This window comes from Periplaneta americana, chromosome 6 (assembly GCF_040183065.1).
Source record: "Periplaneta americana isolate PAMFEO1 chromosome 6, P.americana_PAMFEO1_priV1, whole genome shotgun sequence".
Taxonomy (NCBI): domain Eukaryota; kingdom Metazoa; phylum Arthropoda; class Insecta; order Blattodea; family Blattidae; genus Periplaneta; species Periplaneta americana.
Genome location: NC_091122.1, coordinates 139514249 through 139539541, shown reverse-complemented (window position 1 = coordinate 139539541; position 25293 = coordinate 139514249). Strand labels below are relative to the sequence as shown.

General features: G+C 33.4%; 3 protein-coding genes across 4 annotated transcripts in view; all 3 read left to right on the top strand.

The window, feature by feature from the left end:
• Nucleotides 1–8620, top strand: part of not (ubiquitin carboxyl-terminal hydrolase nonstop) — a 33284-nt gene extending 24664 nt beyond the window's left edge. For both annotated transcript variants that reach the window (XM_069829082.1, XM_069829083.1), the window contains 2 exons: nt 1434–1583; nt 3667–8620. In XM_069829082.1, the coding sequence (XP_069685183.1) occupies nt 1434–1583; nt 3667–3709 (193 nt within the window). In that variant the 3' untranslated portion in view covers nt 3710–8620. The remainder of the gene's footprint in view (nt 1–1433; nt 1584–3666) is intronic.
• Nucleotides 8621–10154: 1534 nt separating this feature from the next.
• LOC138701811 (thymidine kinase, cytosolic-like) overlaps nt 10155–25293 on the top strand; it is a 44763-nt gene continuing 29624 nt past the window's right edge. The window contains exon 1 of the mRNA XM_069829081.1: nt 10155–10362. Within this exon, the coding sequence (XP_069685182.1) occupies nt 10309–10362 (54 nt within the window). The 5' untranslated portion in view covers nt 10155–10308. The remainder of the gene's footprint in view (nt 10363–25293) is intronic.
• Nucleotides 10407–14210, top strand: LOC138701808 (ankyrin repeat domain-containing protein 27-like). Its single transcript, XM_069829077.1, has one exon. The coding sequence runs from the start codon at nt 10586–10588 to the stop codon at nt 13427–13429; it is 2844 nt and encodes a 947-aa protein (XP_069685178.1). The 5' UTR covers nt 10407–10585; the 3' UTR covers nt 13430–14210.

Below are 25293 nucleotides of genomic sequence, written 5' to 3'. Positions count from 1 at the left end.
CTTTATGGAGAAGATGTAGCTTCAAACAAGCAACACCTGTTACACTGCAGACAACTGAACCCAGGGAAAAAGGACCGAAAATATGTAGCAGGGCTCTATTGGGAAGCACAAAAACTAATGGTGTGAAACCAAGCTCCAGCCATTGGAAAATAACAAGAACATATTTGAAAGTGATCGGAAATATGTTATCAGACTGATGGTAGTTTGAGAATTTGTATAGTTTTTATTTCATGTCACTCTTATTTCACTCATATTACTTTAATATTATAAAATTATAATATTACATAATGAAGTTATGATGTTAATTTAAATTGTAATTAGTTAAGAGTATCTAAGAACGTTCATCACCCCAGATGGGAAAATTAACATAAATCAATCAATCAATCTTCTTAATGTATCCAGCTGTTTGCTGACAACATAAAGTCCACTATAGTCTACTGTAGTCTATTCAGTTGTTGTTTTTCACGAGAAATGAGGGGTATTTAAAAAACCATAAAAATCATCCATAAACCACAAAAGAAGTAAATTAAAATCATCAGTACCAGTTGCAGAAGACACAGCCCTGCAGTATATATTGACTACACCCCACCTCTGGCTACTAGCAACAGACATCTATAATGAACACCGCTAAAAAAAATTAACATAAAGATAAATAACAGAATCAGTGACGTATATCAAGTATACTCTCAACTAAATAATGTAATCATTGATTAAAGAGAAATCAAGAGACTAAAATGAGTATTTATAAATCTGTATGTATACTCACTCATCCTTCTATATGATTTTGAAAGTTGGGTAGTATTCAACAAACAAAAAAGTTACGAAAATGGAATACCTAAAATGAGTGTAAAGGAAACTCGTTGGTATCACATCAGAATCTTACAGATCAGATGGGATATGGAGTAGAAGCCACTGAGGCAGTGTATTGAATAAATAGAATTAAGATTGTTTGGTCATGTGCAAATGAACAGAAACAGCAAACAAAAGTAAATTATGGAAATGAGATTGGAAGGCAGCAAATGTAGAGGGAGACCATGGGTTTAGTGAGAAGAATATGTAGACAGAATAGAATGTAAACAAGGAAAGGGAATCCAACAAATGACAGGACTGGCCATGAATAGGATGTAGTATGAAAAATGGTTGAAAAAAAAAGAGCCAATACCAGGACATAAACTAGAAGTGAAAAGCAGAAAAAGGAAAAGAAGAATTCATGATTTTTCTAAAATTTTAGTTTAAGAAGAAAGTAATTTAAAATATAGCTTATATTAGGAGTAATATCTATGTCTATGTAGTCTACAATGTATGTTTAGTTCTAATGTGAACATATTTCAATTTAGTTTTGCAAAATTCTCAGAATCCATCAGTTGATTTTATCATTGTGGTCTATATAAATGAGAATTTAATTGCTGATTCTTATTTTGACTTTGTTTCAGATACTCATTGTTTGCTGTGATAAACCATTTAGGTTCACTTGATGCAGGACATTATACAGCATTCATTCGTCAGCAACGTGATCATTGGTTCAAGTGTGATGATCATCTTATTACAAGAGCAAACCTACGAGAAGTTCTGGATAGCGAAGGGTGTGTATTTAAAAAATTATCTGAGGTCATATTATGTTTTGTTATCATCTTTTGAGTAATTTTGAACATTTCTTTCTCTTTGTATTTACAAGTACACACATCAAAAAAAGTTTTGCACCACCCCCTTTGTCACACGTATCTGTAATGCTGAGGGAGAGCCTATATTTCTCCTTCATAGGCAACTGTCATTCACGAAAGCATGGCTACATGTGGCACCACCATTTGGATTTTGCAGGCTGACACTAGCGCACCTCAGTTTCGAAGTACATGTCGAACTGCATGATCCCGTCAGTGTATCAACATGCCTCGTAAGACAATCACAACATTTGACCAAGCCCATATTGTAACCCCTTCGTGAGCAAAGGCTGTCCATTTGGAATGTAGCACGTGTGATGGGGATATGCCATAGCAGTGTCATCAGGATTTGGAATTGCTTCCAACAAATCCAATTAGGCCTAACCCAACACAGTTAAATTGGCTCTTGAAAAAATGAACGCATTTTTTACTTCTTACCTACTTACCTCTCTTCTCACTTTATAGATCTCTTGGATATGGAACAACAAGTTTTGATGGTGAAATCGTTGCAATAAGTGAAAGTCTCAGGAATCTTCTATACCACATCAATAAATTTAAGAATGCAGTTATATTGTCAGACTCCAAAGCAGCTATTCTATCAATAGTCTCTAAACACACACCTTCATCTCAAACAGCAGAAATAACTAAAATGCTCTCTCAATTAATATCACTCAATAAAAGAATTGTATTCCAATGGATACCATCCCATTGTGGAATCCTGGGAAACTGGAATGCGGATGCTTTAGCAAAGAAGGGCAGCACTGCTACTTACAGACCTGTTACTAAATCTACGTATTACTCTGTGAAGAGATTTATTAAATCTACATATTTATTTATTTATTTATTTACTTAATTAATTACTTACTTACTTATTTATTTATTTATTTATTTATTTATTTATTTACTTATTTATTTATTTATTCTGGTGTAGTTAAGGCCATCTGGCCTTCTCTTCCACAACACCAGGAATACAAATACAATAATAGAAATAAACAGAAAAAAAAAACACTATAATATACAAAGTAAAGCTACACAAGACTTAGACTTCAACAAACAAAATTTGATAACTCAATCCCAAGGGAAAAAATGGAACTCTCTGCATCAAAATCCACAGTTAATTCCCGATTTGCCACGAAAATCGTCTGTAGCTGCATTTAGATTGGCAACAGGCCATGATTGTTTGGCCAAACACCTGCATAGAATTGGAATATATCAGTCCCCTAACTGCCCATTGTACAACTCAAACCAAGAAATGGATTCGGAACACCTCAAAATCTGTGCTTCAGTGGCTGGTCATGATAATATCTTTGAAAAATATTGGAGTGCAAGAGGTCAAATGACTTTGTTGTCAAACACCTGGCATTAGAAAACAACAACCTTAATGCTATCGACTGTAACTATTGCTCTGGATCCATGGTTTAGTTTTAATATTGAGTATTTCCTTAAAAAACGCAAATTTCGCATATTTTTTTTGGTGGGCCTGGGCCCACCTGGCCCACCCACTGGCTACGCCACTGAGATTGTGATATTTATGATAATTAATGTTAACCTTTGTGCTCTGGTATCATGTTTGAATAGAAATGTACGAACATGCACCCACTGAAGATCGACATACAGTATTATACATTATAATCTGTACACTGTCTGTCTGCAGGGAGCCCACCTCGTACGAAAATAAACACGAAAACGTTCCTGAGTCACGGCTACACTCTTTGTTTCCGCGAAAACAACACAGTCTTCATTTTCTGTTCGAGCGTCAACCGGCCCTTGTCTGCCATGTTTCACAAATCTCAGCGGGTGGCACTGCGCATGCGCGACATTGACAGATGCTGCCTTCTACTGAACCATGCATGAACTAAGGCTACTCGTCACAAAATTTGAAAGTTGTAAACCCAAAATTAAACTTTTTATTAGATATTTTCAGTGTATGACATTTCATGCGCCATGTTGTATAATTATAGTCTTTTACAATATTTCAAGTTGCTAATTAATATATTTATTGTTTCAGGTACCTTTTATTTTATCACAAACAAATCCTAGAGTATGAATGAAATGAAGATGGGCTGCTAGGTGTTCAGAAAGGTGCTGGTTACTATTTGATACTCCTGCAGTCATGGAGCAGCCATAGTTTAAAAATTGTATGGCTATTGGGAGTCATTTGATACGCTTACATATTCGTCAGACTCAGAAATAAGCAGCGAAAGTCATAATTACTTGATAAATACTGTAGTTCATGAACAGTGGATCAAACCAGGAAGATATCTGTAATGAACTCACAAAGTGGATAAGAAAATTCAGTATTAGTATCCTGTGCCACTTAAAGCATCAGTTCATTGTTAGCAGTTCTTCCAGTAATTTTGGATAGTGTGAATTTGATGCGTAACTAGAATTTCATTAATGTTTTGGCCTATCTGCAGCATGTAATTTCTTATAATACAATACGAAGTACCATTACAGCGGCAATATGTATCGAAAGTGCGGAAAAATTCGTTTTTATACAAATAATTTTCCTTCAATTTCTATCTTTTTCTAAATGTGACTTACTGATTTCCAAAGTAGAATTGTTTTTCATTTTCGTTTCTGTTGATATAATTTACAAAATTATTACTATATTTGCCCTTTTGAAAATTGGTTATGAATTACTGATAAAGAAGAAAACCAAAATTTGTTGCCTTTCAAAGATTTAAGTTTTGTTATTCTGTCTTGATGTCTGAACTATAAGTATATAGTTAGTACAGACTTGATTTATTCTTTACCGTCTGGTTTCTTTATCACTTTCGTCATGCCAGGAAGTAAAAATTCATAGAGGAACTTGGCTGGTTGTACCTGATATGTTAGTTACGGCACAAGTAAAATTAATCTTCCTCTCCAGAAGTTGGAGATACTTCTTGTGATGTTAATGTACGTGTAACTGAGTTTGTGACAAATGAAATTGTATTCGCGATATTATTTTTCAAATATGCACAAATAGGATAGATTTAAGACTTTTAATTTATCAGTCTACTTATTAATATATTTGCTAATCATAAACTAGTTAACAGTTGATATAAAAATAATCATTGGTAATGAGTTTAATTTTATTTACATGCAGTTTGTTGAAAAGCTGGTACTTTTTATTTTTACTTTATTATTTTATCATAAAATTGCCTGCCATATTTAATTCATGTTAAGATTCAAATGAATTGGTATGAGTATTTTTAGTTGAGATCCAAAAGTTAAACTGTGATTTTTAGCTTCAATTGTTAGTAATGAATCAAGTATGGGGTAAATGATTAATGGCAAGAAATGCACATTGTGCATATAACAAGTGCATTTTCTGTTTTTAATTTTATTGAAATTAATTTATTTTCAGAACTAACTACATTTAATAGACTGTAATATGTGCTATCTTAGGATATGTTCTGTTGGAATTCGAGCAATCTATAACTAAAACAGTGAGACAGTATTTTCATAATTTTTAACAAACTGTGGTATCTTTTAGTAACACAGTTATCAATATTTAAATTGGAAAATAAAATAATACAACGAATTATGTAATTTTGATTCATAATTATTCAATTTCTTGCTTTGTATGTGTGTTAGAGAAAGATTAAGCTATTTATTTAATGGAAGTGATCACAGTTTTCCGAGTGCAGGCATAATGGAAAGAGATATGGAATAGGAATGTGATAACTTGCTGTGAAAAGCAAGTAATGTTGAAAGTGCTAAAATAAATTTTTAGATTAAATACATTTCTTTCCTCTTCTGACAGTTTCTTCGTACATTGCTAGACAATTGAGGATGTAATTTACATGCATAAATCGAGAAGTTTTTAGCTCACAACTGAATTTGATGCATTTGAAGTCTTAAGAACAGACCTAAATTTATTTTAAATCCTTAATCAAGAACAAAGTCTATAATAATATTTATTTGAACTGACTATTTGAGATTTACAAAATAAATAAATAAATAAATAATTATATATATATATATATATATATATATATATATATATATATATATATATATAGACACACACACATACACATACACACATATATACACACACAGGGTGATTCACGAAGATTGTGTCATACCCTAGGACCTGATTCCTAACATCAATGTCAAGAAAAAAGTTAATATATACATGTGTCCGATTTTGGATAGTTTTGGATAAAATCACGACTTTTTCTTCCATAACACACATCCTTGTGAACTTCTCTCTCTCTCTTTCTCTCTCTCTCTTTCTATGGATGTCTGGAGCTGTATGTGTTACAGTATAGCTGAAGCAGCAACACAAATTCTTGTGACATCAGGGTCAAGGTTAGAGATAAGACAACACTGGTACAATGTATCTACCAGTTAGGGAATGTAGTGCGTGCAGTTCACACTCGAGCGACTTCATGTATTGCTGCATATTTGAAAACCAGGTTTAATACCGATTTTTCAGGTGAGTAATAATGTGAGTGTTCTTTAATGAATTTATAACACATTCAGTACCATTCTCATAAATAATTTAAATCCTTAAACCTTCATAATTTCCACGTTTATGTTTAACATTCAGGAGGATGTAACTCAATTTAAAAAATATGACATAATTTTATATGAACTTTTTTAATCACAATGATGTCAGAAATCAGATCCTAGAGTATGGTACAATCTTCGTGAATGACTATATACTGGGTGTTCATTTCAAGTGTGTCATGACATCACTGTTGTTGAGTCAGCGATTTGAAGCGAGTTTCAGCTTATAATATCAGAGAAGTTGCCTATTATTCAAGGCGTTCAACTGAACTTGAGAACGTGTACGGTATAACTTGAACGTCGTAGTTACAGATGGCGCTCTGTAAGATCTGTGTGCTACCATAACCTCTTTCGAACTGTGTTTTGCGCGGGCAAGTTGTACGCAGGGTATTTGTTATCAGTTGCGTACCGCAACATTCCACAACACACATCAAATGCTCCGTGTTCATGTTGACCTTCGAAGTTAATGTCAACAAATACGGAAGTAATCGTCTTAACCCTCTCTCCATAGCCCGACAGTAAGAAAAAAAAACTCACCTCAGTACATGTTTCCAAACAGTTCACATTCCTGCCAATACCGGCATTACCGTATGTATCGGTACGTACTCTTCAGAATGAATGCCGTACTTTCCAGGCAACTTCTCTGGCACATAGGTAATACGCCTTAGCAGAAGTGTAGGAAGATTGAATTCTCTAGGCTCATCGGCTAGCCACATGACTGCATACAGCGAGCCATGACACACTTTGAACTGAACACGCAGTATATATATATATTATTTGGTATAACAAAAACTAGAAATTGTCTCAAGAATGGTACTCAAATTAAAAGAAATGAAATTGAAGTTACGTGTTGGTATGATCTGGTTATAAATAGCTAATTTATTCCAAGTCCCTCCCATATTCTCCGAATTACATTTGCAAACTCATTTTGTAATAAAGATTATCATAATGACAGAAAAAAAGAGATGTTTCTTTTCACGTTTTTTATGTTGAAACATTTGAAGATTGTTAATGAGAATATTGTTGTTGATTTTGTGAAACCTCCTGTATGGCACTACACAACATAATTTTTCAGGAGGAAGAAAAAAATTAATTAAAAATCAATGAGCCTACATAAGAATATAAAGTAATTCAGTAGAAAATGTTTGTGACTATGGTGAACATAAATGACATCAACAAGGATCAGTGTAAGCCTATTGATATTTAATTAATTTTTTCTTCTCCTAAAAAATTATTTTCTGTACTGTTACATAGGGGATTTCATAAAATCAACGATGATATATTAATGCCGTCATTAATTCAAATGTCATTGTCATCATTACCTTAGTCTGGGTCAAGTTCATGGTGCAGTGTGCTGTATTCATATAAGAGTGTGGCTGTTCCAATAAGCCTCAGAGTACAGTGCAAGTCTTTGGGTTCCTCCTCTGTAAAAAACACACACACCATTTTCGATATCATACTCTTTTTTTTCCCCCTTTTCAAAATTGATGTTTTCAAGTTTGTTTTTTTTTTTATAACTTTCTTTTTGTCTCATATAATTGAATAGAACAGCAAAGTGCTCATTGTAAACTTGAACTGATTATAATGTGTGAAATCCATCTCAATAATTGTAATACTGACAATTGAACAATAATAACAGTCCCCGAAAAATGTGAAAAGAACCTTTCCAGTAAGGTTTTTTTCATTTTGTTATAGGTATATAGCAATTACAGTACTTATTTGTTTGTATTATACTAATAATAGACATTACAGTATATTGTTGTAATGTTATAAAACACTATCATCAATGACAGTTTCATCTCTCTTGTTCGTGATAAAGAGATACTAAGTTATTAATTGAATTACAAGAAGGATAGAATAACTCTTCTCAGGTTCTCAGATAGGTGAGTTGGATATTTGCCTGGCTGAGAACCCGAGAAGAGTTATTCTACATCAAACACCGGGAAAACCTCAAGTCATACATGAAGGATGTTCTTTATATATTATGGATAGGTTTCCCCCCCCCCCCTTCATTTTCCTTTTTAAAATCGAGAACACTAGCGTCTTTGGCAATGACTGTATTGTAATGATAGTTCAATAATGGACACCCACAGACAGAAACATAATTTAAGAAGAGATTGAGAAAAATCTTCCATATTTAATATTCTTTTCTTTTTAGTTTTGGTAATTTAAGGAGTGTAGGCTATATTTCAATTCAGTTTTAAAAATCTCACAGTTTCTTATTTATGAAATTGGATTTTTTCCTTAACAGCTGTAATGCTATTATCTTTGCTCATTTCTGGATTCCTGTCTGATAATGATGTATTGACATCTGGGCTAGATTATTTTATACATAGAAAATGTGTTGTGGATGAAATGTGTAATTGTAATGGTTGGACGAATGAACGTATAATTGTTTGTATATGTAATTCTATACATTATGTCTCATTTTATCATTATAATAAAGGAGATTATAAGCAGCTTTTGAATCTTGATGACAATCCAATTGTAAATTGATACCTAAAACAATTATTAACGCGATCTACTTGTAAATATTTTGATCCCCTGTATTAGTAAAAGTATTGCTAAGTTAGATATTGTTAGTATTTGAGTCCAGGAGTTCAGTTTTCCTTTATAATACAATTAAAGGTGTTACAGTGTTATTGTATTCATAAAATTACACTCAGTGAATTTGCAAATTTAAATTTAAATTGAAAATTTTCTTGACTTTTCCTGATTTTGGTTAATAATGGATATTATGTTGATATTAGTAAGTATCATGAAACACTTTGTGTGATAATAGTTAGGTAGGTAGCATAAACATGCTAAACTGCATTACTGAAAATAAAACCTTCATTGTGATGATGTAATCGTATGTTCCGTGCAAGAAAGCAGATTTATTGGATTTAATTTGATGAATGAAATACGAAAGATAGTATGGAAATAAAATTGTAACCATCTGTTTTTATGCATATATTGATTATATGTTATTTTGTCTTCTTAGTTTGGTTTAGGTAGGCATGATGACCAAGCAAGATGGCTCATTGGTTAGAAATTGGACTCGCATTTAGAAGGTCCAGGTTCAAGTCCTCGGTCAGCCACTCTGGAGTTAGTTTTTTTTTTTTTTTTTTTTTGATTCCCCGATCATAAAATATCTAGAAAACTAATTATTTAAAAGGTAAATGCCAGATTGGTTCCCACTTCCATTACAAAGATATAGATACTTAGGTCGTGCAAAGTTCTAGCGTTAATGCTTTCGTTTTCATTGTGAATGGTATCACGTGTTCATGTCTTACGTTAATGTTGTGCTAACATTTGCGTTTTCATTGTAAATTGGCCTTGAGCAGAATATTTCCCAGATTGCATGCGTACGTGCATGGAAAATTGAACCGTGTAGATGCAGCTTTACGAACTCTTGATTTTCTTATTCAGCTCCGTTTATTGAAAATTTGAATTCCCGCTTGATTTGAAAGGTCAATCCGCTAGGAGCGCTACATGCAAGATGTCCGTCTTCCTAATGCAGTCTGGTATGAGTCAATGCAGCACCAAGCACCGAACTCTTAGAACATTACAACACCCCCCCCCCCTCCCCACACATTGTGATTGCATTGCCCAGTTATTAGAGGTGGACAGTTCAGTTGCGTTCATTTTATCTATCGGTGGTGAAAGCAAGAGAAGATGTAAATAGCGTGCAATTATGTCTGACAGTGAAGTAAGAAAGTGTTACTCGCAAAAGGGAAATTTTAACCCAATACGAGGGAAATTATCGAGAGAGAATGTGACAATATTGTTCGCGGGTTTTTTCTAATGACGTCAGGAGCTTCCGAATGTTTATTTATAAGTGAAGAAATAATGCCCGGTTTATAAAATAGCAATTCCGTCTTCACCGAAAATTGCCTGGGCTTGAACACGAGCCTAGAAATAGAGCCTGTTCGGCTTTAAGATAATAATGTAATTTGAACGGATTCGTTCCTAATTACCCAACGATTATTAATACAGATATTTTCATCTTTGACATTTTCGATATTGACAGAATAGAGTAATCGAGTTTATCGAAAGAAAAGGCGGTAAAAGCGGTGAATTATATTTCACATTTTGGCGCAATCCGGCTTACTTGAACATTTACAACTTTAATATAATTAGTGGTTGGAAGTATCCGAGGAACATAATGGAAAATACTAAATCCCGGGATAATCACTCTCTTGACAAAGGTCAGATTCAGGTAAGCTTAAAATCGTCGATACTTTGTCTTCACCCGCTGCTATATATCTGATCTCTTTGGGTTTAGGTTTAGGGAATTGTAATGAAATGGTGACACCGAGGTTAGGTTGTATTCATATAACATGTTACAAAAGTAATATAAGTTTATATTGAAATTATTCTGTTTGCAAATTATTACTGTTCACTTTAGTTGCATTCAACGAACTTGTTATTCGTTTTATAATATGGATTCGTGTTATGATGAAGATTTGAATGAAAACTCTTTTTTTCAAGTACTGAAAACCGATCATAAGGATATATTTCTGAAAGCCACACTGGAAGGTTGGGTGATATGTGTTCCTCGTGCTGGATCGTTACCAAAATATACACTTACTCATGAGGACTTTTTTAGCCATATTCTTGTTCCAAGTGACGAATTACCAGAAAGCCATTTCAGAACTCTAAATGATAAGGAAATAAAGATATGTAATAGAGTGATAACGGTGGAACAAAATGACATTTCGAGACCATACAGTACACATATTCTTTTTGAAGAAACATTTTATACAGATGATTTATTAAAGTACAAAGTAATTTGTGTAGAATGCCCATTGGAAAGACATACACATATCAGTTGTGGTCAGAGTGATGAAAAGAGAATAGTGACTGTTCAGACTTTGAGAGATTGTATAGATCTTTTATGGACACAGAGTGCAGGGAGAGAAATATTGGAAAAAATGGATGAAGCTATTCAAGATTTTCTGACTGTAAACACCAATCTTGAACTTCAGCCTCTTCAGTTTCAGAGAGATGTAATTGGTACATTATATACGTCTTGTTTACAGATTGCTTTGAAAGATTCTAGGCTTAGAGAAAAATCAAATGAAGAGAAACACCTGCTAGACAATGTGAAACTTTCTGTAGAAACTTACGTACATCATGGGATCTATAAAAAATTGATAAAAGGCATAACAGCTTGTACTGCGTATGAGGACGCTTGTCTCAACAAGGTTATACGTAATCTTTCTGATGTTCAGTTGCGAGATCTTGAAGTAAGGTCAGATTTGTATGAGGCAGTGCCGCGAGCAAAGGGAGAATTATCGAGAATTGAAGGATATAGCACTGTTCTTGGAAAAATTGGTTGTTTGAAAAGAATGATATTATCCATTTCAAAACCTAACATCGCCACAGATGTTGTGGGTGGGAATGTTGTTGCTGCTGATGATTTATTACCAATGATAGTATTTCTTATTATTAAAACAAGTCTTCCAAATTGGATTGCACATTTGACGTATATGAAACAGTTTCGGTTTTCTTCTTGCAGCACGTGTCATGTTGATGAACATAGCTTTCTCATTACTACTCTAGAAGCTGCTATTGAACATATAAAATCTGGCATTCTTCTTGGTCCATCTGCACCTGAAGCTCAACACGTTTATGAAAATCATGATGACATTTGTTGTACTGTTGAAGCAGTACCTGAAAAGAGTAAAAAAGGAAGACCAGCAATAGTTGAATCATCATGTATAACATACTTCTTTGATCAAATTCGTCTAGGGAATATTGATTATGTTGAACAGATTTTGTCCAAAAGTTGCATCACCAATAACTCAAAATTCTCAGACAGTTCTTTGAAGAATGAGGACTTGCTTCCCCGTCTTTGTCATCCTTTATGTTCGTGTGATAAATGTGAAAGCCTGCTTACTAAAAGTTTTCGTGATACAACACCTACAATTCATTCGTGTGATGATAGAGGCTTCACTGCCCTGCATGTTGCTTGCCTCTTTGGACGTCCACTTATTGTAGAGTTGTTGCTATCTGCAGGATCAAATAAGGATGCATCTGACTACAGTGGTTCTACACCTCTTCACTATGCAGCGGCCAAAGGCCATCAGAATGCTTTACTTTTATTAGTGCATTTTGGGGCAGTGATTGACACTCCTGATAACGATGGTAATACACCTCTTCACTTAGCCTCAAACAACGGCCATGAGGGATGTGTCAAAGCATTGTTATATTATGCGGAACATACAGGTTCAAAACTGAACACAAATTCAGAAAATAGCAACGGTGATACTCCTCTGCATTTTGCCGCACGTTGGGGATATGAGAATATAGTGCAGATATTGTTAGAATATGGAGCATCACCTCATGTAGAAAATAAACGTCGACTAACACCATTGGATTATGCTCACAATTTACATGTTTCAAAATTGCTCATTAGTAGTAAAATTGTTCAAAATTCAAAATCTTTAATGCAAGAGAAGATTGTTGAAAGTAGTCCAGACAAAGGAAGCATTGATATTGCAGTTGCTTCCAAACCGGCATTAGATTTTACAGACGACAGTGTGAAAATAGCAGATAGGCATGTAATTAATCGTGGAAAGGAACAACATGGAGTACGTCCACAGTCAACAGAACAGATAATGAAAGTGGAAAAACTGTTGCGAGCAATTGCGTTTGGTGATACTAGATTAGCATCCTTTTATCTTGGCTTGGATGGCCCCGTTTCAGTGTCAAGTGATAGTGAAGTGCAGTCTGCAACAGACATCAGGTCTTTGTGTCATCCATTGTGCATTTGCGAAAAGTGTCAACCAGATAGTAGTGATAATTTTGAATGTGATATTAAATTTCATAAAGAGATTCTGAATGTCAATGCCTGCAACTCCGATGGCTTTACTCCCTTGCATATATCAGCAATGCATGGACGGACAGATGTGGTGAGGCTCCTACTTGATGCGGGAGCTCAGATTAATGTTGTAACTAGAACAAGAGGTGTAACGCCATTGCATCTTGCTTGTCAAAACCAGCGTTTTCAAGCAGCGAAATTAATTCTTGAGACTGGCAACTGTGATCTTGATATTCAGGATTCTGGGGGAAACACTGCCTTGCATTACGCAAGTTTTACGGGAAATGCGAGGCTAGTGGACTTAATTCTAAAATACGGTCCCCTTTTGGACTTAAAAAATTCAAATGGTAAAACACCTTTGAATGAGGCAGAGGAAAAAATGGCCTTATCTGTTGTGCGCTTACTCAGAGGAGGAAAAACGAACTCTCTTCTTCCTTGGGAAAAAACTGAAGAAACATAATTGTGAGACTGACTGATGCCTTTTAATATACCTGTAGATTATAGGACTGATGCCTTTAAATATACTGATAGCGATAGATTGTAGGGGTTCATTGTATGTAGGAAGACTTTTTAAATGCAAGTATTGAAATACATATTTTCTTCATTGAAAATTAGCCGACTATTACGAAACCATGACGTCTTGATAGAAAGAAGCGTGTTCTCTTTTAATGAGAGCTATAACAAGGTCTCAGAAACTAAACTTAAATGTAGGCATACTACTAAAAAGAAAATTGAGCCCATAGTAGGCCCTGTCGTTTGCATTTAATATAAGGCAGTAAATTCACATGCCACTTACCTCTGTTAACTCATCTCTTTAAAAGGGTGACTGTATTTATGACGACCTAGACTGAATTTTAATAGGTTTTAGGACAGAATTACAGTTTAGTAGATTTGAAGTTTTCGTGGTGATCAATTTTGTATGGGTCATGCTGGATATTTGAATCATATGAGAAGAATTGTCAAAAAATTCCATACATTGTTAATATTCGAAAATCATAACATAAAAAACAGGTGTTTTCTCGTGCATTAAAACAAAATATTGTTTGAGGAGAATACTTGATATTGTTATTAAACTTGTAAACGTGTGAATTTTAAGTGCATGTGTGAAATATTAGCATTGTTGTATCATTATGAATATGTGTGTTTGTAGTTATAACATTACAATAGAGGCGAGCATTCTAAATGTTTTAGGAATTTGTGAGACTTGAACATTGCAAATGTAGTCAAGAAGGTACAAGGGGGGGGGGGGAAGAATCTATAAATGTTTGCTTTTCGTTTACCATCGCCATTGCCATTATCATTTTCTTGAAAAAATAAATTTGAAAATTTTACATAGACCTATTTTATAATTATTATGCAATGAGAAGCATTTATCGTGATCCAAAGGTAGGTGGTGCCAGTTCCTTCCTAGCTATGACTTGGTTACCACAAATCACACACCTGTATTCAATAAGAATTGTAGAATTTGTACTTACATTCATTGCTCAAAATGTCCCCCATTCGCTGCAATATATTACATACATAGGCCTACATACATTTTCTGCCCATGGGCAGTTCTTTCACTGCAAACCCAGCATTCTCCAATCTTTCCTATTTTCTGTCTTCCTCTTAGTCTCTGCATATGATCCACATATCTTAATGTCGTCTATCATCTGAACTGCCCTGAACTCTTCTACTGTTCACCATTCCTTCCATTGTATCCTTCAGTAGGCAGTTTTTTCTCAGCCAGTGACCCAACCAATTCCTTTTTCTCTTTCTGATCAGTTCCAGCATCATTCTTTCTTCATCCACTCTTTCCGACACAACTTCATTTCTTATTCTGTCTGTCCATTTCACACGTTCCATTCTTCTCCATATCCACATTTCAAATGCTTCTATTCGTTTCTCTTCACTTCGTCGTAATGTCCATGTTTCTGCCTCATACAATGCCACACTCCACAGAATGCACTTCACTAGTCTCTTCCTTAGTTCTTTTTCCTGAGGTCTGCAGAAGATACTCCTTTTTCTATTAAAAGCTTCCTTTGCCATTGCTATCCTCCTTTTGACTTCCTAGCTGGAGCTGCTGTTACTACGTCTAGTACATCCCAAGTATTTGAAGCTGTTTACTTTCTGTACTGCCTCATTTATAATTCGCAAGTTTACCTCTTTATTTTTCTTGCGACAACCATGGTCTTTGTCTTGTTTGCATTTATCTTCATCCCATATTGCCCACAGCTGTTATTTAGCTCCAGTAGCATATCGCTTAATATCATTTCTTTTTTTCTTTTGCTAACATCGCCATATCAGCAAATCTGCAATATATTATTCATATATTTTTATGAAATTGTTATTCACTTTCACAAAGATCCTCACTTTTCCATCCTTGACTTATTTTCAACGCCACAGCACTGAAAAACCTGGATTTTTCTGTAACTGTAAGTTGTGTAATAAACATAACTGACAGTATCGGTATGTCATAATTTGAGAAGTTATAAAACAGCAGTCTATAATTATTGAAAATGTTGATTGTTTGTAACAGCAGATATGTAGATAGCAAAGATCTGGTGTAATGTACCCATGTGTGCATGCCCACTTCTCGCACTAGTGCCTAGCTGCTTCTCAGCCAGATAACAGGCTGTTAAGCTTACCTCGGATCTCGATAAATGTTTCTCTGTCACATTTCAAAATTTTAGTTCTTCTAGTGGACATAAGAGTCTGAGTTTATTTAAAGCAAATAGACTTACAAAGTAAGAAAGAGTGGGTAGCTAATTATTTAAAATGTGAAGTTCATTTTACAATAAAGAAGCAGTTATTCATTTTTGTGTGCATACATGATGGTATTTTCAAAAGTCTATTTTATTACTTTAGTTGAGAAAGAAGGAAGAAAATTGATTATTGTGATATTTCTTTACATAGGCTAGCATTCAAAAGTTATTATAATACAAAACATGTATAAATTTATTGTTCAGTAATTTAGTAGTAGTATGATCATTTTTCTTTTTCTTGCATAAAATACTACTAAGTTACTTCATTTATTTAATAGTACCTTTAAGCTAGAGACTAATTTATTCAGAGTGGTGGACATGAAAATGAAAAAGTAAAACTAAAACTAAATGTTAGAGGACTGTGTTCACATCTGGTACTCCCTTCTTCCCGAAAAATAAAAGTTACTGCATTTGTGAGGAAGCAAAATCAACTCCTCACAATGCGAAACCAACAGCAGTAGAGTTCCATTTAAACTCAATTATAGCTCACGCAAGAAACGATTACCGAAAACGAATGGTGGCGTTGCTGTCTGTTTTGATGTGTGTATGTAGGCACGCCGAGGGGGGAGAGGAGAGAGCCGATAGAAGTACTGTCTCTTCCAAGAAGATGAACAAATGAGGACATCGCTGTGGAAATAAAGAACGTAGCAAGAGAAAAATTCGAAGCTAATTAAACACGCAACATAATATGTTTACGAATGAAATAATAATACTGTGCGATACAAGACTTGCAATGGAACAAACTAAAGTCGTAATGTAACTATCACAAGTCACAACGCAAGACTGATTCTATCGGTCATTTCTCTTCCGACTGTACTCTTGACTATCATTCAAGCTATCTCGTGACCTTCCCTCTCGCCCACTCTTCCTTATCGCAGTGTTTGATTCGCATTCCTTCCGTCGGTAATCCGTACTTGCGAGTCCTATACTAATATCTACCATTACCAAGCTCAGTTGTAAGACCATATTAATGCTAACTCGAAGTTTTTAGTATTGTGGATTTATAATGTTGATATGAGTCAGAAGGTAATAATATTCAGATGTGTTTAACTGAAATGATATGGGTTTTAAGCATGGATTAAGTGTCACATAAAATTATAATTTTTTGTTTGTTTCACTGTGGAGATTGCTGATTGCTTCTGAAAAGAGCAGTTATTTCATAGTTAATGTGTGCCATACTGCCCTACTCATCCTGTATTCCTAATACCAGAGTGTATTTGGTTACTTGGTCTTTTTCTGCCTGTATTTTAAATGGCTTTTCACAATCACTGTGGCTGTAGTGGCGTTTCAGAACACATAGTATCCATTGTTTGTAACATAACAACACCCTAACCTCTTCTAGAATTTGGGGAAGTCTGACTCTCTTAATTATAAAAAGTATGTAGAGGAAGCATTATGATGCTGCGAAAAATATATTTAGAGTCTTTTCACAGAAATAAATGCTTTCAGCATTCATGATTATACAGAACCTAGTAGTTTTTGGATTGTCATCTATATACAATGACATGTCCTAAACAAATCAATAGATTTGTTCATAATATGTAATTAGTTATCTACTGATTCTGGAAATTATTCATATGGAATATGATAATAAGTAAAGTAGTCTTTATTTAAAAAGAATTATATTTTTTGCATAAGAAAAGTTGACTGGCATGAAATTGTATGGATCATACATTATTTAAGCATGGGCCATATGGATCTAGGCCCAGGAAAGCAACTTTGTAGGGGCTGTAAAATTTTTAGGAAAGAAAAAAAATCGAGTTGAAAATAAATTTTCGTCCACCGCTGTGGAGTAATAATTAGTATGCCTGACTGTGAATTGAGTAAGGCCGGGTTCAAATCCTGGTTTGGACAAGTTACTGGTTGTGGTTTTTTCTGAGGTTTTCCCTCAACCCATGAATAGCAAATACTAGGTAACTTTCGATGCTGGATTCATTTTGTTGGCATTATCACTTTCATATCATTCAGATGCTAGATAAACATAGATATTGATAAACTGTCGAAAAACAAACCACTAAAAGAGAAAATCGCATGTGCGTTTGAGTTATCTGGGTGTACTAACAATAAAAAATGAACTGACTTTGAAACTGGACTTTAAGAATGTGATAAATGTGTTTGATAATGTCAAGGCAAGAAGAAAACCATTTAATCACTGACATTCTTTGTTGTCTCATTGATTATTTTGTTGCTACTATTGTGTTATATTGTTTGTGGTGATCAGTACATGTTTAGTGTTTCTATATCCTGAATTTTGGACACATTGTAACCAGCATGACACATAGGCCTAGCTGAGGTCAGTCTTTGTACACTCTGATTTCAGTGTTAGTTATCCTTATTGCAATGTGTTTCTCTTGCGGTATTTTTCTACTTTGCAGATTTATGCTTCAGATGCTAGCATATTATGTTAAACTGTTGGTACATGCTACTTTTTTAGTTTGACTGCTAAATGTCATAAGTTGGTGGTGGATGCATAAATTTTTTGGGCCAAATCATGCATTTACCATAATTTTGTTAAAAGAAGAGTTTTTGAAGCCAGTTGCTGGTTATATTCTCAAATTTATGCCTGAGTGTTGAGTGGGATTGATTGTTATGTGTTGTAAGTCCCTGTGATATGAATTAGTTGGAGTAGGTAGAGAATTACAGTATTGGATATATGTGACTAGAAAGAAAGAGGTCTGGGTAACATTCATCAGATCTGTAACTGGTTGCTGTGAAATCGGCAGAGGTGTGTATTATGAAAATGAAATTATATCCGAAATTAATATTGTGATGGGTCAAATACCCACTGTTAAAAAGAATTGACATGCTAGTCGCCATTACAAAGACAAGTTGACAGTGAGAAGTAATGGATAAATCTGAGTGCATAGGAATGTAATTGAAAATAGGCAGAATTGTTAGAACTTGATTGGTAGAAAGCTGATTTTGCAGCAGCCATTATTAGTTACCAGTTTGGTGAACAATATCCTTTGTATCATTTATATGTCAACTTTTTACGTGTATTTCTGTTTGAGGACTCTTCAACTTTCTTATGTATATGTTACCATTAAAACTCGAAATCCGTTAAAACCAGTTTCAACTAGTAAAAAGCTAGATTTAGAAATGTAGATAGATAGAATGTGTGTTCCCGTAAGATCTAGAGTGAATGACAGGTTAGGTTTGGTTTATTTAGGCTGTTATCAAATAAAAACTTAAAAAACCAAACCTAACCTGTCACTGATTCTAGATCTTACGAAAACTCGCTTTCTAGTTACATTTTCTTAAATAATTTTTACTAGTTGAAACTGGTTTTGTCAGATTTCGGGTTTTAATGGTAACATATACAATAGTAGTCTATATAATATGTAGATGTTATCTTGAAATGTTTGTATTTGTAGAATTTATTACCTTTATATCACATGCTACAAATATTCTGGTTCGTCCATATCTAATATGTTCACGAACTATGAGTAATTTTTAGTGTAAAGTCAGTAACATTGAGTTACATGCAATTCAATACCATTTGTTTCAGAGGCAGGGATATATATTTTTTATTGAATCAGTTATTTTCTTGCGAGTATTTTATTTGTTTTCGAAAATACATTGTTTTCCAGTATTCATTTACATCACAGTCTTTCAGGTACTTGACTCAGCTATTTTTTTTTCTGATATAGATCTTCTTTAAACATCTTTTGTGGTCTGTTTAAATTATTTATTTCTTAGTCTCCTTTTCGTCGGCCATGAAATCATATTGGCTCTATTTTATTATGTAATTTTTTTTATGTTTTAAGTCTTAAATTTCTTTCATTCTAATATTTATTACTAATATTGTTTTGAATAACTGACAAGATATTATTATATTAGAAAATCTTTGGTTGGTTTTATGAAATAGGTTTGTTACATTACTACTGCAGAGAAAAATTATAGTTTTAAATTGTGAGTAACTGCTTCATCAATTCTGAATACTTATTTTCATTTGAAAATCTAATACCTATGAAATAAGTAGTTACGAAGTCAAATGTATTGTTATTTTCAGTATTAGTATATCTTAAGATTTTTCAGTTTATGTGCTTCCAAATTTAAACAAATTTGTTACGGTATTTTGTAATGTACCTATTTATGAAAAACAATGAATGACTTGTATGCCTTGTGGAAGCAGAAACAGAGAAATAGTGTAGGCTTACACTAATATGAAAATGTCTGATACGGTAATAGAGAAAATGGTAATTATTCTTTGAGTGAGTACTGTAAAGTAATGGAAGACCTACAATACAAGTAGCCCAACAGAATAATCATATTTGGAAACCTTATTCTGTTCTAGATGACAAAACTGTGACGCAATTGTATCATCTTCAGTGCATAAATATTGCATAACATGCATTTCTTGTAGTTTTGCATGTTGATATAAATTTTTATATTTTAAATAGTAAGAAAATGTAGAACCTTGGATAGTTTGATAGACTTTTTGTATTCACTTGTTAATTGCTGTAAAATTTTGTATTTTATCATAAATTATTCACATTTACACTATGAAGTTATATGTAAAGTGACTTTTGTAATGAAAATAAATAGTTTATAGAAGTTGTGTACCTTTCTATACTAGTGTTTAGATTGACGTTATCATTTGTAACATTTTCATTTTAACAAAAGTCCACCACTGTGGAATAATGGTTAGATGTCTGACCGTGAAATGAGTAGACCCGGGTCCAAATTCTGTTGGGACAAGTTACCTGGTTGAGGTTTTTTTCCAGGTTTTCCCTCAACCCAATACGAACAAATGCTAAGTAACTTTCGACATTGGAGCCTAGACTCATTTCACTGGCATTGTCACCATCTCATTCAGATGCTAGATAACTATAGCAGTTGATAAAGTGTCTTAAAAAACAAAGAAAAAAAACAGGAAATAGTTCTCTAGTCTATTTTTTTAATAGTTATATAAGAAGCACTGTTAGCTGTGTGGCTTATACATCATTTCTCCCTGCCAGAAACATAGGTTCAAATTTTGTGGAATCTCATATGTAACATCAGTGAGGCATCTCTCCTGAGACAGCAAGCCAGAAGACAATGGGCCAGTACCTTTCTCCCTCCATTGCATACATCACTGACTAATAACATTTCACTAATCAGACTTAAGATATATTTTTCCTCTGATGCATATCGTCAAGTGAGATGTACTGCCTAATAATAGATGTGCATATTAACCAGAACCTCAATCAGAGGTCTAATTTAAGATGGCTGGGGACTATTAAATCAGGTTCTTATGAAGTGAGTTGTCCCTGGTGGTCCTACAGTTATTAAGTTGGGACTGAGATTCCTGGATTCAGTTCAAACCTTCTGAGGATGATGGATGTTAATGTGCAATAAAATTCTTAGCATGACATCCTTTGGGAGAAAAGTAAAGCTGGAAGGTCCGTGACATAGATTTATGGTATGTGAAAGAACCCTGTATCTGATATTGCTCATGGGTTGCAATAGTGGCACAACTGAAAAGAAAAATCATAACCATGGCAAAAGTATTGACGGGATAAAAATTTTGTATTATTATTATTATTATTATTATTATTATTATTATTATTATTATTAAATATTTTAACTGTTGTAGCCGTTATTCTAGACGTCAAAATCTTGATTATCAATTTTTTTGCAAAGTTATCAAGGGTGATATTGATTGTGAGCCTATCATAAACAGTATCAGCCTTCGCATTCCTACAAAGGGTTTAAGATTTCAAAAAAAATTTTACAACAGAAATTCAAAATCTCTTTCTCCAGTCTGTAGATGCATAAAATATGCCAATTTGCATGGGAGCATTTTAGATCCTTTTAAAGTATAGTTTTGTTTATTAGTATTTACTGTCCTTGTTCTCAATTTTATTTATGTATGTTTGTCTTGATTTAAGATATTATTTTATTTATTTTTGCACCTTTGTATCTTCTATTTGTGTATTATGCTGAACTGTAATTGGCCTCTGGCTGTTATTCAGATAAATTATTATTATTATTATTATTATTATTATTATTATTATTATTATAGGGCCATTTAGTAATGCTTACTGTTAATTTAATTAATCATATGATTTCTGCATTTCAGTACTAAGTACAACTTTAAACTCATTTATTTCAAAACTTTATATTTAAGTTGTGCCACCATTGCAGCCCATGAGCGGTATATTTATTTACCTAACACAACAGGCACTTGACTCTAGCTATTTAGCTTATAAATGAAAAAACAGTGAATACTATGAAATAGTGCTGACAAACATAACAAAAGAATATGAATTAAAACATTATGTATTACTGTAGGGATGTTAAAAGTTCTATGACTGTAGTTGTCACACTTCCCAGAATCTCTCCCACACTGATTCCTTGGTGAGGGCTACACAGATAAAGAGGCTGGTCAGAATTCATCACAGTTGAGAACATAGTCTACAATTTGGGCTCTCCAGTATACCAAGATGGTGTGGGTGTTAATCGAGGCAATCATGTCCTGTGGAATCTCTAAAGATTAAGGAAATTAACAACCAGCAGTTCAGTTCAAGGCTTCTCAACAAAGGAAGTGTGAATCAAATCAAAATAATCGCGCAGTCAAAATAGATCTATTCACTTTTACGGAAGTCAACAAAACTAAGGATGATGTCAGTAAAATCAAACATCATCCACTATTCCACAGTTCTTCGTTATTAAGTAACACTCGACAAGATAAATCCTTTGTTGTAATGTACATTTTTGTGGTGTCATATTAAGCCACAATCTTCAACTAAGACATATGGTACGTACATCATTACAAACGTCAACCAAAAGTAATCCTAGTCACTATTATTGAAGTCAACAAAACTAAGGATGATATCAGTAAAAATCAAATGTCAACCAGAGCTCATTGGCAACTTATTACAATGTTATAGACCGCTCTGTATATAGCGAGGATAATGAAGATCATCATACTGCTTAGAAACAATTATCAACAGTACTTCAAAAATGTTTTGATGACTCACCAGTCAGGCAAAAATTTCACTAGTCAGCGTAGTCTAACTACAGAAGTGCAATTTAAAAAATCAGAATTTTTTTCACTCATTACAGATAAGTTGACAAGTGCCTTTTTCAAGCCCTGGTCATCAGTGCATGTATTTAAGCATTTATAAGAATAGATTGTTGCTCAGTCATAATATTGGGATTGTAGTGATAGCAAGAGAATTATTGGTCTGTAGTTTGGTATAAAACAGAAATATAGCTCTATTAATGCTATATTTTTTGCAATGCTGTGCAAACATGTTTAATTCAGTTTGTTTGCATGCCATTTTTAACATTAAACTTGCAAAATTTCTTAGAAATGTCTTTCTTATGGCACTTACATGTTATTATCAAAATTGTCTGAAAGAATCTGTGCTTTAGACTCTCATATTCAATTTTTCGAATTGTTACTCCTTTGGAAACTGAAAATAAATAAATATAGCAAGTTTTGGGAAAGTTTTCTTTATAACATCACAGTCCTGATGATTAACAGAAAAACAGATTTCCTTGTCATGGGTTTGAGTTTGGTTTTAGTGTCAGTTTTGTATGCTATTATAGATAGGCCTATATTCTCCGATCTTTTTTTGCAGAAGGGTGTTTTTAGATGTTATATACTGTTTGAAAAAAAATAAGGTGTTAAGAGTTGTCATCATTTGATTAAATGTAGAAGGTAATCAAGAACTTCTCGTAAAATGAAATATTATTTGAGGTTGTATTATGAAATAGTTGACAGTATTCTACATCAAATGACTGAGCGATAAAAAAGAAAAAAAAAAATTGTGGAAATTGAAACTTTTTAAATTGCTGGATAAAACATACACGATATTTTAGGGGAAAATTTTATTAGAAACTAACATTCTACAGTGGATGATTTCCTCAAGTACATGGGTTGTATTGATGAAATTTTAACAATTTTGCTGTTGAGTGCGTGTTTCGTTTTTTCATTATTATAGAGAATGGGAATATTTACAAGAAATACACAGCAGAACGATTCTCAGATTTTTCACTAATTTTATGTAGAAAAAAATAGGTATTATAAGCCATCTCAAAAAACAAGATTAATTTAATGACTTTTCTTAAAGAAGAGGGTAATTAAATCCATCTATAAACAAAAATACAAGGTAATGTTAAAAATTAATTTATAAGGTTGTATTTCTTTTTTAATAGAAGTAGTGGGCCTATTTTTGGAAGTGCCTTTATTAATTTTGTTGCAACAGAATCACTTTGAAATACTATAAAAGTTATTTCACTTGTGTTAAACTTGTAATGTGATATAAAATAAAAATTCTGTGCATTTTTTTTTAAGTATGGCATGCCTGCTTCTAAATTTTGAGGGGACACATCCCTCAGCCAGAGTAAAACTAAATGTTGTAGCTGGGACAACTGAAATATTTCGCAGATTGACTATGGCCCTTCTTTAACTCAGACTGTTTTGACACCAGGGATATGAAAATGTGCTTTCGTCTTTCATTTGATAGTACAAATTTGTCAATTTTAATTTTCGAAGGGCACTGAAAGATAGTTCTGCTTTGCAAGAAGAACTTGCTTGATATGACTAAGATGATCCTAAGCAACACTTCCACATTCTTGTATATTTGCGTAGACTATAAAGAACAAATGAAGTTACCAGTATTCACTCACATAGACTGAGGAAAATTCCAATTAATAAACCAACCTAAATAGAAATTAAACTGTATCAAGACAGAAAGTAATAAAGATATATACTGAGGTATTCAAGCACACACACCTGACTTCTGGTGTCATTTCTCTGAAGACATTAATTAATTTAGTTCTTGAAGATAAACTAGAAGGGATTATATGGGACAGCAATGTAGGCCTATTAGAATATTTACTAGTTAACTAATTTAGTAATTATTTCGTTGTTGCCTGTGTAATTAATTTATTAATTATTTTAAGGCTAGGATTTTGATGACCTATAAATCATGAAAAAATGTCCTAAAAGCAATGCATTTATGACCTAAAAATCTTTCAAAAATGCCCTAAAAATTGATCTTACATAATTGCCTTAGTAGGAAAAGAGGTTTTGTACTATTTAATATTTACACTAGTAATTAAATTAAATTTTACATAATTTTTTCTAAGTAGTACACTTTAATTAATTATTTTATCTGATGTAGTTTCCATGTATGATCATTCACCTTTGTGTCAGCATGTGGATGTGAGGTCAGCAGTCTGCTGGTCGGTCTTGGCCCTTCATGGGCTGTAGCACCATGGATTTACTTTACTTTTAGTTTCCGTGTAGTCTATCACAAGGCCACTCTTATCTGGAATTAGCAGGTATAGAGGAGTCTATATTGAAGGGATGGTTGGGTTGATCCATTACGTGGGGTGTACTACGTTAAAATAGCCATATTTGTGTAGAAAAACTATTAAAATAATGCACAAACTAATGAATATTAATGGACAAAATATGTCAAGAAAGTGCCAAAGGAAATAGACATTATTTTACATTAATAATGGGGATTTATGGCCAAAATTAAATGAAAATGCCTAAAAAAATAATCGAATAAAACAAAAGATGCTCTTATGAGTTGAAGCAGGCAAAAAAATGCCCTAACAAATATGTCTTAAATCACTC